Source organism: Limulus polyphemus, unplaced genomic scaffold, assembly GCF_000517525.1.
Source record: "Limulus polyphemus unplaced genomic scaffold, Limulus_polyphemus-2.1.2 Scaffold595, whole genome shotgun sequence".
In the NCBI taxonomy this organism is placed as follows: domain Eukaryota; kingdom Metazoa; phylum Arthropoda; class Merostomata; order Xiphosura; family Limulidae; genus Limulus; species Limulus polyphemus.
The window spans coordinates 192,523-207,273 of record NW_013666205.1 but is presented as its reverse complement, the minus strand read 5'-3'; the positions used below and the strand labels follow the sequence as shown (position 1 = coordinate 207,273).

Genomic DNA, 14,751 nt, shown 5'->3' with positions numbered 1-14,751 from the left:
AACTAGTAAGAAAATAAAATGATTCTACAACAATCAATGTGAAAAATACTGTGTGGCTATGTATACTGTGTTGATGACACAGACAAAATGTTTCACTGGTTTTGTGAAAAAAGCATCAAGGGAAAATGGATTTACCTAAGGCTCGGAAAAAATGCAGCTATATTCCCTGACGGCAAACATCAAGTGCAGTAATCACATTTTTGCTACATTTTCATGATGAAAAATATTTTGATTTGAATATGATGTTAAAAAAATAATAATATTTGGACAACTTTTTAAAAGAAAGTGTTAAAGGCAACTTTCATTTGTTGTTTAATTAAAAAAAGTTAGGTTGCTAAAAGGAATGTTTTTTCTACATAACCGTATTTTTTCCTCCATAACTATATGTATGTATTATCATTTTAATTTAAGAGTGGTGATGTGTCAGATGAATGGCCATGAAATTTTATGTTGCCACCTGTAAAACTTTTAGTATTGTGAGGGGGCAGCATTTTTCATAGCAGAAACACCAACTAGCTTTATCACATGAAATCTAAGAACATTTAATTTCATTAAAAAAAAATTTTTATTTGGTTTTATTACTCTTGTGAAAATAAGTTGGGAGAAACCCATGGAAAGGTATTGAGGTTTTGTACTATGTTGTATGTATGATACATTTCCTTGTACAACAATTTAGGGTTTAAAATGTAACTTAAACCTAAATAATTGTGCCTGAAAATGTCTACCATATTAAATTAAGGGTAGTTTGAAAATTCTTTTAAAAAACAAAACTAAGCTGAAAATGGGAATATTAATCTCATGTGAGAATAATCAGTTACTTGAATGTAATCTATTAATGAACCTAATGATTAATTGATTAGGAAACTCCACTAATCACCCAGCTCTAGTACTGTTGACTAGTTGCCTTTTGGTCTCTAAGGTATGACCAGCACAGATAGCCCTTAAGTAGCCTAGTTTGAATATCCCAAAACCAACAAACCAAAGTAATTAATTTTTGCTAATTATTTATTACATCTATTTTATTTTGTTGTGTGTTCACAATATAAGGTTTGAATCAATAACCGAATGTTCTAGTAAGATGTTAGTTAAATTTTATAGACAGTTCAAGTTTAAATTTGTTATATCATGTTGAAATGAGAGACCTATCTATTTTAGGGGCAGCAGAATTAGCAACTATGTTTCCCACTCCTCCATCCCTAGAACATTTAGCTACTCCCTCTCCTTCTGGACCCATGGGAGGTGGTGACATCACTACAATGGATGGTACAGATTCTTTGTTTCTTAGAGATCGGACAGATATTTATCCAAATTATGGAAGCCCTGGCTTTGAACCTGTTAGAGTAAGTAGTCTTACATTTGTACAGTTTGAAATATATAGTGACCTTATTACTTAGCTTAAGTGTTTTGCCAATGTATTTTAAGATATATAATTAGTTTGGTCATGCTTTGCTGTTATCTATGTATCACTGACCTTAAATTACTTCACAGAAGAATTCCTATCTGCAATAACTACTTCATTTATTTAACTGGAAACTGGCACATCATTTTTTGTGTTACAGTTAAAAGTTTTCATCTTGTTTTTCTTATTTGCTGATAAGTTTTATTGTTAGAAATGTATTTTTATATGAATAAAGATAAGTCTAGGAAAGTATAAATTTTATAATTAAAGTATTTGAGAAAAAATTTAATTTAATCAGTCATTTAGCTAAAATAAATATGCTTTGTTATGTAGGTACAGATATCAGGGAATTAAATCACGTCTGAAAAATGCCTAATCATTTTGTCTTTTTTTTTTTAAGATTATTGACACTTACTAGAGAGTAGATTTGAGATTCCAAATTGTTTGTAAAAGTTTTGATAACCAAAATTTTTTCTTTATTTGGCTAACCATTTATTATAAGTTACATAATTTTCCTTTAAAGGTTACCTTAACCTCCACATTGTGAAATTGATAGTATTTTGTTTTGATTGTAAAATAGTGCACAAAGCAGTAAAAGGATGATTGAAATTTATAACATTTTAGTCATGATAAGCCTAACCATTGTTATAAAATAATATTGGAACTTCTCCCTATTTAACATTTATATTTGTAAATCATGCATCTGATTATTCAAAGTGATCTCAAATGTATATGATAGGTCATTCAGCCTATGCTTCTAAAGAAAAATTTGACAGAAGTGGCTGTTGAAACCACGTTATTGGTTGAGATAGATAGATAGAAACAATTTCTGACAACATGGTAGTAAAAACAAAAATCACGTATTTTCCTTTAGGATTGGTCGTACGTGTACAAACGTCCTACTCAGTACAGGTTTGTGAGCTCATCACGTTATGCTCCTTTAAACAACCTTCCCAGCTCAGTACAACCAATTGTCACCTTTTCATCAGACTGCATCTACAAGCCTGGATGGCCTCATCCTCCATCATTTTCATCATTGGTAACATCCTCACCTGTAGACCGGCCATCATCAAGGTAATATTTTAAGATATGTAGACTTACTTGCACTAATAAAACTGAGCTTTGAGGATGAGATTGCCAGACATTTAAGGTGTTTCCAGGTTTTAGCAACTGCTTGTAGTCAGTAAATCTGATATTTTTTTTATATTTATAAATGTTGAACGTTGGGATACCATAGAATTGTTAGAGATAAGACTAAGTGACTTACATTAGAAGTTTAATTTATTTATACTACGAATTTGTGAAAAAAATATGTTGGTACCATTGTACATTCATACCAGCAGAATTCATAAAGCATTAAATCCATGACCTTAATACTTGGTATCATACCAGTAATGCATAATTATGTAATTTTTATAAAAAATATTTGTAAATAAAACATTTGTCTTAAAACATTAAATGTGAAAGTTAAGGACATTCTTTAAAACATTGGGCTATAACTTTTGTGAGTGTTATAACATTAGAATGAAGTAGAAGCTTGCAGATCCCAATTATTTATATTTTTATTAATGACATTTAATACAACGTCCAATATAGTAGTGTTCGTGAACATTTTCTAGTGGAACGGTGAACTGACTTTTAACAAGAATAATTTGTGTATTCTAATATCTTGGTGTGGCAAAATAGATGCTAACTGTGATGCTATAGCAGCTACATATATTTGGTTTATGGCAGCTTCATGAAAGTTTGGTTGTACAATGTCACCATGGGTAACTGTGTGGCTGAAGATTGTCGTCACAACCCTTTATGAGGAAGGATATTTATATAGAACGATTGTTAAATGGTGTATATCTTTCATTGTTCTGTATGGAAAAAACTTGCATTATAAAGTATTTAGAATAACAATGAGCTATGAAACCACCTCCACAAGCCAATGGGAAACAATGCTCTTATTTACAAAGAGTTGACTATTGTTACTTGAAAAAAATCTCTGCCCCAAATAACAATTGTGATAAAACTGGGAATATCTCCACATTTACTCTCTTTAATCTCTTCTTTATTGGTAGTAGTACTGTACAGATGTGCTTGTTTTTGCTTGCAAATTTGTCATTGGTTTCTTTTATACTACAGATTTAATTTCTCTTTACTATGTTTTTTTATTTCTTTACTTATGGGGGCCTTTTTGCTAGTTTATTGTGGATCCCACTCTGTGGTGAGTGGGGCCTGACCAGGTATACTTATTTTTTGCATTGAAAATCTGCACTGTCCATCCTGTGATCATGCTTGATATCATTTACGTTGTAGTTCTTTTACTGAGGACCTGATGTATAATTCAAGATGCTGCTATGCGTCTTCATTCAATTGTAATCTATACTGAAACAATTACGTCACAGGTTTCTGTTACATACACTGTAGAGATGGGGTGTTCCGTAGGACCACTAGTAGTTCTCTCTGGTGGTCTTTTGCTTCATAAATATGTTTGTCCCAGACTGTACACTCATGAACACACACGAGTAAAGCAAACAGGAATTGTTGCCCATCTCTGATGCTTTGTGGCATTGAGACTCTTCCTTCTGCAGACCTGACATACAATTCCAGATTTCACTGGGTGTTGGTTGATCAACTCCTCCGGTAGTATGGTCCTCTGGACTCTTCATTGTATTTTTCCCTCTTTTCTTCTAGTGGAGTATGGGAGTCTTTGCCATTTATCAGTTTCTAGCTGCTAGGGTGGTGGACCATGAAGGCCTGTCCTCCTGAGTAATGCATCATACCATTTAGTTGATAGTAGGGCAGTGGCATTCTGTTGGTGTCAATGGCATATAGCACTTCCTACCGTGGACCTGATGTACAATTCCAGATACTGCCAGGTTTTGGTTGTAGCTCTACACCATATTAACGGCTTTTTCCCACTGTGGCATTCCTCCTTCCTACCATCATCTGGATGTACATTCCCATTAGGTCTGGTGTTAGTTGGAGATGGCCTGGTCACGATTAGAATCATATGTGTCGATGGCATGACACCCTTCTTACCATGGACCTGATGTACAATTCCAGGTTCTGTCAGGTGTTGGATGAGGTTGAACTACCACTACGGTCTGTTGTGCCTTAGCCACTCAACACCCAGGGGTCTTGTTACTTGGAAATACATATTATTGGATTCCTTCATGTTTTTCTGCCATTTCTGTTAGCGACACAGACATCAAAGAGTATACCTGGATCTAACGTGGTGAGGTCTCCCACTCATGTGTGATATTTTCTTTTTTTGGTTTCACACCTCATGATCTCTCTTTGGGTGCTTATTAAAGGAGGATTTTTTTCCTCGTCCCTCCACCAGTTCAGTGTGGGAATTTAGCTATTTTGTGAGAAGAGGTAAGATATCATATCGGAAATTAACATTTTCCTAAGATGAAAATGAATTTCCGATAGATACTTGTCTCTTCTCACATTTCTCACCCAGCCTTCCTACTTCTGGTGATATGTGGTGTAGATCTGGATACTAAGGTAGCAATGAGACTAGCTATGTTAGGATCTTTTATTCTCAACATTTCGACTGCAAGTATTCTTCAGTAATCTCCTGAAGAAGACTTGTAGTCGAAACGTGGAGAATAAAAAGATCCTGACATAGCTAATCTCATTGCTGCCTTAGTATCCATTTGTCAACATTAATGATACTTATTTGGTGTAGATCTTCTGACCAATCTTGAAGTGATTAACAAGTGCAAATGTGGAGGTGGCACTGGTTAAGATAGGGTTGTGTCACACTCCTATTGGTGGAGAGCTGCTGGATAATCATTTACATATGGATATGCAGAAGTGGGAGGGGTAAGGCTAGTGGCAAGCATTGAACATTTGCACTGAGAGAGGGCAGTACTAATTGAGAAAAGCTATTATGTGGAGGTATCTATCGGAAATACATTTTCAGTTTAGGAAAATGTTTACTTCTGGTGTTTCATTGTTTTGCTTAAGTACAAACTTGGAAGCTGATGTCCATATACATTGAAGGATCTGTGAAAAGTTTACCAAGATGTTGAGTCTAATGTCATCATCCTTCATGGTGTGGGAGGTAAAATGTGAAAACATGGCCATCAAATTGAAAAAATACAAAGATGGTACCTCATTCTTATAAAGTGCAATTAACCCTTGTCATATGTAGTAGCAGAAAACTTAATTTTTTTAAGGAGTTTAGTCTGATGCAAGAAAACCAACTTTTCCCCATCAGTAAAATTGGATCAGTCTAGTAGTGTTATGCTGTAGTTTACTTCAGTGAAATGGGATTAGACTAGTAGTTTTATGTTGTGGTTTACTTCAGTGAAATTGGATCAGATTAGTAATTTTAGGCTTGTTAGAACAAGTTTTGTTTTCTGATAAAATATTTTCATGTTTGAGGTTGCACCTATAAATTATTTGTATTTCATGTAATCTTTCTTTCTATTTATCTTTCTGCATTTTAATTTTTTTTTTCATTGAAAACAGTGCTAATGAAAGAAATTAATATAGTATCTGTGTGATACTTAAAATTACTGAAATAGATGTTATCAGAAAAGGTTTCTTCTGTTTTTAGAATTGAACTTTGTAAAAACATATAAACTGGATAATTTTTCTGTAGAGACTGCTAAAAGCATGTCATACTGAATGACTGATAGATAGTATTTAACATTTCAGTTTTATTTAGGCCTGTAATGTTTAACACATGTTGATTGAAGTATTGATGTCATAAGTTTGCGTTCAACTTTATTATTGTTTTGTTTCTGTTGGTAAATCAACTTATTAATTTTTTACTTTAGGTATCATAATTCATCACTGCCTCTCTCTGAAGGTGAGCACTTGTTTACTTTTGAGTCTGACCAGAGGTCAGTGCCTATGAATTACGAATTGCAGTCACCAGCATCAAATGCATCTTCCTATTTGAACAAACATTTGAATTCTATTGACAACAGTACAGTATCCTCTGTCCCAGAAGCTCATAGTTTGTTAGTGAATCTTGTCCTCTCAGACTCCATGTTTAACCTTTTCAAGGACCACAACTTTTCTAGTTGTACATTATGTGTATGTAACATGAACATCAAAGGTGCCGACACAGGGATCTACCTGTTAGACTCCATGTTGCCTTTTTCTACTGATGAACCTCAGTACAAATGTACATGTGGGTTCAGTGCAGTTGTAAACAGACATCTCAGTTACCACTCAGGTTTATTTTACGAAGATGAAGTTGAGGTAACAGGGGTTCCATATGAGCCCATACATCATCATCGGAAAGGTTTGAAAACTTTACTAGAACCTTCAGTCAGAAGGGAAGTGAACCAGGTAAATGGAGCAATGCATTTAACAAAAACATTAGACACCAAAGAGATAACAGCTCTAAATCGAATACCCCACCATGTTCTGGATATGATTCGAGACCAGTGTCAAACAATTCAGTCTGCCTACTCATGGCTGAACAAAGCAGTCCAGCTGAGAAGTGCTAGTAATCCAATAGCTTTTTGGAATCACTTAGAACTAATGGACCAGTGTCACATCTGTTTCCTGGCTTTGGACAGTGCCTGCCAGCTAATGGATAACATCAATAATAACAAACTTGATGAAAGGCTCAAATCATCTTGTCTTCATAAGTGGCCCTCTTTGTCAGGTGAGCTTCTGAATATGTAATAAAGGATGCTTTTAAATTCAGTACATTTTGGTTAATATTATTTTATTAGGTGGATGTTTTTGTCATTCGTTTTTAAGAAACCTGTTTTTAGCCAAATTTAAATTCTTAAAAGCTTACTTAACTTTATTTCAGTCATTAGATTCTAATTTTTTTATTATCAGATTTTATAATGGCAGTTATTGTTGTAGATAATGTCCAGTGTTTTCTTTCTAAGATTCAGGTTTTGTTTTTACCCAATGCTAGGTTATAGCTAAAAACATTTATTTTATAATAACAGTTTCTGGAGTAAATTTGTGCAAAATAGGTAATAACAGGAAGAAAAAAAGTGCCAGTACTCGTATGCATATACAACAAAGGATTTTGGTTACATGTGTAATTTATATCAATTTACTAAATGAAGATACGTACTACCTTATTTTGATGGTTTTAAATAAATGTTTATATATATTTATACAGTAACATCTCGATAAGCATATGTTTGATAAGCAAAGTTTCGTTATAAGTAACTTTTGATTTTTTTCCCATTATTTGACACAGAAAGCTAAAAATATTAAAATAAATACATACACTGAAATGAATAATAAATGTATTGATCTACAGTACAATATAAATAAGAATAATATTATAATAAGATATGGATTTTTAGTGTTGCACATTGAGAGGGTCATATATTGTTTGTTAACATTCTTCTCGGCTGTCAGGTTTTATGTGTTGGGCAGGATTCTTTACCATAGGTGTCTGTGAGTTGTTGGCAATAAAATTCAATAAACAAATGGCACACACAATCTACTTGTTTTGAAATAATATATATAATAAATGAAGTTAATGGTAAATTATGAAGTGTTTAAAGTATGAAATGGTAAGTTATGAAGCTCCAGGAAGACATCTTATTTCGAGGTATTACTGTATATATTCACACACACATTAGAATATAATAGACAGGTAACTAAATTATAAATTTTGAATTTGTACATGTGCCTTAGACTCTTTTTTTTGCTTCCTATTTACCTGTACAAAAAAAAAAGACACATTAATATCAGTCACATCATCAGTAATTTGATGATAACAGGTTTTGAAAAGAACACTAATTTAAAAAAAATGGAAATGTAGAATGTTTAATTTATAGTAACTAATAATATTAATATGGCACGGGTAAGGCTTTCCAAGAATATTGTTATGAATGAATTTTTTCTAGAAATAGTTGAACTTGTGTCAGGTAATAAATGAATATGTGATGTTTACTTAATAATCTATAATTCAATGCATCAGATATTTGAGATTATATTAGGAAAATGTACTGTTTATCAAGCAACACATGAGATGCTAGGGGCAGGAAAGAATAAAGATGGAAGATAAAGATGAACATGCGCAGCTTGACAGAATTAACTGATCTTGTAACCACCATGTAATAATGAAACTGTACATACTATAACTTTGAATGTAGTAAGTGTATCTTCATAAAATTTGACAAGCATTTAGTAAACATTACAAGTCTGTTGTGCAGGAAAAATCAGATTTTTTAATAAAATATTTGTAGTAAAGGTTATGAAGCTTCTTTTAATGAGTCAGTCGGAGTGTAGGTTAATATTATATTAAGAATTAAAATACTTTTTGATCTCTCAGTTTTCAAATTTTATTTATGTAACCTCTAAAACCTCCTAAATGAATATCAGAAGTTTTTTTACTAAACCTTGTATTTTATGTGTTATTGTCCGTACACTAACAGTGGATTCAGTTACCAGCTTGATCATGTCGAATTACGAGTCCTGTTTATGCTTGGCATGTGCTATCATTGATCATGAGTATTTTTTTACTTTTTTCTTTAGCTAACTTAACAGGTTTTAAATTTCTACATTTTAGTCACTTTTATAACAATAAACAAAAAATATTCTTAAAAGCCCAAAAATTTGGTACTTGTGACTGAAACCTTGTCTTTTTTTCAAGCTTTTGTACCTGTATGGTATAAGTTGATGTCAAAGACTAGCCCTAATTCTTAATAATGATAATGCGATTTCAGAAATTATTATGTTTTAATCCAGATATGCAATATAGAATATGAAATATTGCCATGAACATAAAGTAGAATGCCCTAAAACTAGTATAATTTTCTGGCTTTCATACTAAGCTAGAAACAAATTAAATAATTCCTATACGATCTCAAGTGGTAAACAAAGAAAATGATGCAAAAATATTAAAATCTGCTTATTCCAAGAGCTTGAGGGAACTATGAATTCAGTAAATTGAAATCTGTAATTTCTGTTGGTTACAAGTAATCCAATAGCAAATGTTGGAGAGAATTCATGACTATTTTTGAAAACAGGATGTTGTACAAAGGATGTGACATGTGATCATCAGTTTATTGTTTATATCTCCATAAACTAAGAAGGCTAAACACCATGAATTAACATTTTAGCTTGGGGATATCTAACCTATAAGTGTGTACTTCCCAGGACACTAAGAAAATCTTATAGGGATGGAAAGGAAATCTGAATTGAGCAATTCAGAACTAAGAACTGTCATGTAATACAGAAAAGTGAAGATTAACAATTTAGTTAAATATTTCCTTTTGAAATCAAGAAATTTGGATTATAAACTACATTTTGATGCCAAGTTTATTAGCATATATTTGTTAATAAAGTCATTTAATTAAATTTTGAGTATAACTGTAAAACATCGTGACATGCGCACTTTGACCGATCGGTATCCAGAGGGTTAATAGTGTTGGGATTTCAGACTATCATATGCTCTTGAGATGGAGAAGTTAATTATTACAGAAGTTGTGTAATGCTATTGTGTTCATGTATGTGTAGTTTGTTAGTGTTTGTCATTGTGTTTAGAACCAAGAACCATACCAGAATAAAAATGGTTTCAGTACTTTTAGTTAAAAGTTTTACTTAGTAGCAATTTTACTTAATTTAACGAAAAGCTTTATGTAAGAACAAAATGAAAAGTTTGACACTTTAATGGGCTAATACTGTAATATCATTTTTAGGGATGAGCATGTTTTGGTAATGTGTGTTTCTGGGCCAGCTGCCATAGCTTTAACAAGTGCAATTGTATATTGTGATGGTGTAGTACTGTAATTCATCTATAAACATTGTAGATGTTTCATCAGCAGGACTAATTTCTTGTATGATGTGTCCTATTTAATAAGCACCTAACACGTAGGGCAGAAGAGGCACATACCCCTCCCCACACACTTTCCAACAAAGTTAGGCAGTCATGTTCTGTATGTGTAATTAGAGTTTACAACTTAGTAACTTGTAAGTGTAATTGGTCAATCTCACAACCTGAAAATATTTTCAGTAGCATGATTGTTTGATAAATGTATAAACATGTTAATTCAAATATTTCAATACTTTCTATACAGATGCAAGTGGAAAAATAGTATAATGATTTCTGTGTCAGTGTATGGATATGTTAACATGTACACACACATAAGAAAATATTGCTTTGGCCCTTGCAGCGTGGGTGGGCCAAGTTACACACGTTACTATGGTTTTACACAGTTACATTAAACATTTAATTGAATAACTTTATTCTCAATGTATATCAATATATATGGGATCAAAAGGTAGTTTAGAATTGAAATTTTAATATTATATAAGTGTTAATTTCTCAATTTCAAGAGGAAATATTTAAATTTCTAGAGCTTCACTGGCTTTTATGATATGACACTTCTTCACTCTGAATTTTGCACTGAATGTTTACCCATATATATGACCTCCTAACTTTATGAGAAATTTTGCACTTATATTATTCACATCCACAAGCTAATTTTTATTTTATGGAGATATAAGCAATAAGCTGAAAGCCACATGTCATGCCACTCCAAGAACATCCTATTTGCAGAAAATGTCAATAATTCTCTCTGACATTTGCTGTTGGAGTAATTGCAACCAATAGTTAGAGAGGTTTTAAATTTTCTGAATGAGATGGAGTCTGAATCCATTGGAATAGATAGATTTGAACATTTTGCTGTCAGTGTCTTTCTTTGCCTGATTGGAACCCTCATTGAAAAGGTATTTAGAATTAAAAAATAATAATTTTTGAGATCATACTATCACTATTAAGATTTAAATCTAGAATTTCACATAGAATTCTATTATAAGATTGCAAAAACTTGAGAAAGACAAGATTTTAGCAGTAACTACTAAATTTCTTGTTTTTTATGTACTGTTGCGTCATCAAGATCATGTGATTCTCACGCTCTCTACTTTCTAGAATTATCCTGTATTTTGGCGAATGTTCTAGTTCTTACTAGATATAGGGTAGGCGGATATATATAAGAGGGGACAATGTGACGCGGTAAGGTAATGTGTGAGTAGATAGTGAGTAATTGAACTGCAGCCACAGGGTATTGTTGAAGTTAACGTTTGTTCGTTATAGTGTTTGTTTTAACGCGAATATTGAAATAAGTGTATCGTAAAGTTATATTCGGGAAGAATAAACCAGTTTTATTAAGTAAAGACTTGTGTCGCTTAAGTTCGTCGGAACAAAGTTACGGAAAATCAATTAACAAACGGAGACGTAACAGTACGTTATTTATGGTTATAAAAGTAACTAAAATGTAAAAATTAAAAACCTGTTATATTAGATAAGAAAACTTATTGGAAAAAATAATCATGTAGCACAAGCTTAGTGCAAGCACAACTGTGTAATTCAGCAAGTATTTGCTGTTAACTTGATCTTTTGCTTACACAAATCTGTCTGTGTAATAAATAGCTGATTGCATTACTCTGAAAGTGTCTATAAGTGCAACTGTAAACTAAATGAAAAATCTATCACCTTGAGCTGTAAAAATAAAGAGTGTGTAATTGTTTCTTACAATGTGCAATCATTCTGGAAAGAAAAAAAAAAAGAGGTAATTTTGATTTTTTTCATATTTTTTTTTATGGTGGTTACAAGGTCAGTCAAATCAACCAAAGCCCATATATTTAGTGTTAAGGAAGAGAAAATAACAAATGAAATATAAAGTTTTATTGCAAAACATTTGATGTTCATTTAGGAGACCCAAGAGATTATACAAATGAAACATAAAAACTATAAGATGATAAACATTTTTATTCTTAGCATGACAATCATCTTACACTCTGACTGTGTTGTTAAAGGCATTATAAATTTATAGACACATTTTTAGAAAAAAAATACTTCATTAAAAAAATCTGATTTTTTGTGTATAACAGACTTGTAATGTTTACTGAAAGCTTGCTAAATATCATAAAAATACACTTATTATTAAGAGTTATAGTGTGTATAGTTCCATGGTTACAAGGTTATACATAAGCTGTATATTTGTTTTTTTACAACTGCTAAATTTCATTTAATTACTAGTATGCCATCTTACACCTGATAAATTGCACTCAGTGACTAGAATGCTTTCTTTCAGAGGTTGTATATTTGTTTCCTAACATTTGGTAAATTGCATTCAGCTACTAGAATCCTTTCTTTCAGAGGTTATATATTTGTTACCTAACACTTGGTAAATTGCACTCAGTGACTAGGATGCTCTCTGGCTGAAGCTGTTCATTTTTTTCTCCTTATTCTAGCCAATTAATAAGGATTATTTTTGTGTAAAGTTTCACATTATTTGTGTTTCACTAGGTAAACTGCCAGCCAGTGACCAGGATGTCCTTCGCTTACTGCGGATGATTCAACCTCTGCTTCAAGAAGCAGTACAGAAGAAGATCATGCAGGGATTATTTGAAGTAGCTTATACGGTATCTGGGCCCTTAACATGGAGACAGTTTCATAGACTTGCAGGCAGAGGTAGTGTTCTTTTAAAAATTTCTTGTTATGGAGACATAAATAGTGTAGTGTATTATTATTATTAACTAAACTGTTGGAAGTCAAAAAGAATATAAACAAAGTGTTTATGAAAGTAAACTTCCAATGAGGAGCAAGCAATTGATTGAGGTTTGGTAAGCATTTGAGATTGGTCTTAAGGAATAACATTTTATGGAACTTTGTCCTAGTTTCAACTAAATAAGACACTAGCTGAATTCTGACTAGAAATGCAGAATGTATGATTCTATTTCTTGTGAAGTTGGAGTTTAAAAAATGTACCTTCTCCTTAAAATCTTGAAGGGTTCAAAAGGTACTTACAGAGTTCTACAAAGTACCTTTATTTTCAAAATGCAATGTGATTTGTGAGGAATCTATAATGCTTGTGGTCTGTTTACAGACAAGTTTATTAGTATGTTGTATTTTTTTTCACTTTTTGATAGAGCCATCCATATATCTTTAAAGCTGAAACTTACTGTTCTATCTAAGGACTAAAATTTAAGTAGAAGGATATTAAAAAAAGCAGGAATTAAATAAATTGGTACTTTTAATACTACTAATACAATGGAACTTAATAATTCTGTTTTCCAGTACTTATAGAATATACAGAATTCCACCAGGAAAATTATTATTAATGAAACTTAACTCCTTAAACCCAAGCAGACACTGCCAGCATCCAGCTGAAAATCACAATTTAACTATCGGATGGAGACAGCATCTGATAACATTTATGTCTCTTTGGCTGAAAACTAATCCAAACCATGTTATTATCCACCTTTTATAACTAGACCGGAAGTTTCACGAAACATTGTCGTTTGCTTTGAAACAAATTTCAGATTAACAAGTAGAATGTGCAATAAATTACAGGTTTAAAGAGTTAATAATTCCATTTCCCAGTACCTATAGAATGTACAGAATTCTACCACGAAAGCTATTTTTCAATGGATCTTAATAATTTTGTTTCCTAGTGTCTATAGAATGTACAGAATTCTACCACGAAAGCTATTTTTCAATGGATCTTAATAATTTTGTTTCCTAGTGCCTATAGAATGTACAAAATTCCACTAGGAAAGTTAAAGTTTGTCATACAGTTTGCATTATTTGTAGCATTTAAATTTGTTTTCTGTGTCATACATTGTTATTTATGCAGTGCATGTGACTATACCTTACTCATATTAAAAATTACTTATTTTTCAAGATTATTTGATGAAGAAGAAAAGCCTGCGAATTACAATATTTATATTGCAACTGCATGGATCTAATTGAAATTATTCTAAATATCAAATTAACAAAATGTTTGATTAAAGGTCCAACATTAAATCATGTTTTGTGAGAGAAAAATAAATCACAAACTATTTTCTCACAGAAAGAACAGAGTTAGAACCATTTGTCTCTTTAACGTTTTGTTACAATTGTTTTAGTAATTTTACTTCTTTTTTCTTTAGAATGAAAATACATTTAGTCAGATTTTAGCTCACTTTGATTAATTGGTCATGCCACTTTATTTCAGGAACTGAAGATCAGTGTGAACCACAACCTATTCCTACACTACTTGTAGGGTCTGATAAAGACTGTTTGGCTCTCTCTCCCTACACACTTAAGTTCTGGGTGAGTGGTCTACAGTAGTTATTTATTTGTTTAGTTTTCAGTTTCTACCAAAATAAAATAAAAAATACTTGTGTAAGAATGTCATCTTAAAATAATTTGAAACCTGCCAAATATAAGGAACTTCCTCAGTTAAATAATAGTCTACTAAATAACAGTGATGTAAAACTTGTGTTTTTTAATAATATGGTTTTTATAGAAAATGGAAAAAAATCCATAATTTTTATACTATTCATGTATTTATTTACACTTCATTTCGATATGTACAACACATTTTAACTAAACTTTACCAGCATGTAGCAAACTGATCGTGTAA

At 32.0% G+C, this 14,751-nt stretch overlaps 1 protein-coding gene across 2 annotated transcripts in view; it reads left to right on the top strand.

Moving 5' to 3' along the window:
• LOC106459339 (mediator of RNA polymerase II transcription subunit 13-like) overlaps window positions 1-14,751 on the top strand; it is an 80,897-nt gene that overhangs the window by 51,772 nt on the left and 14,374 nt on the right. For both annotated transcript variants that reach the window (XM_022385817.1, XM_022385816.1), the window contains exons 13-17: window positions 1,156-1,340; window positions 2,274-2,473; window positions 6,184-7,025; window positions 12,651-12,815; window positions 14,341-14,438. In XM_022385817.1, coding sequence (XP_022241525.1) covers window positions 1,156-1,340; window positions 2,274-2,473; window positions 6,184-7,025; window positions 12,651-12,815; window positions 14,341-14,438 — 1,490 coding nt within the window. The remainder of the gene's footprint in view (window positions 1-1,155; window positions 1,341-2,273; window positions 2,474-6,183; window positions 7,026-12,650; window positions 12,816-14,340; window positions 14,439-14,751) is intronic.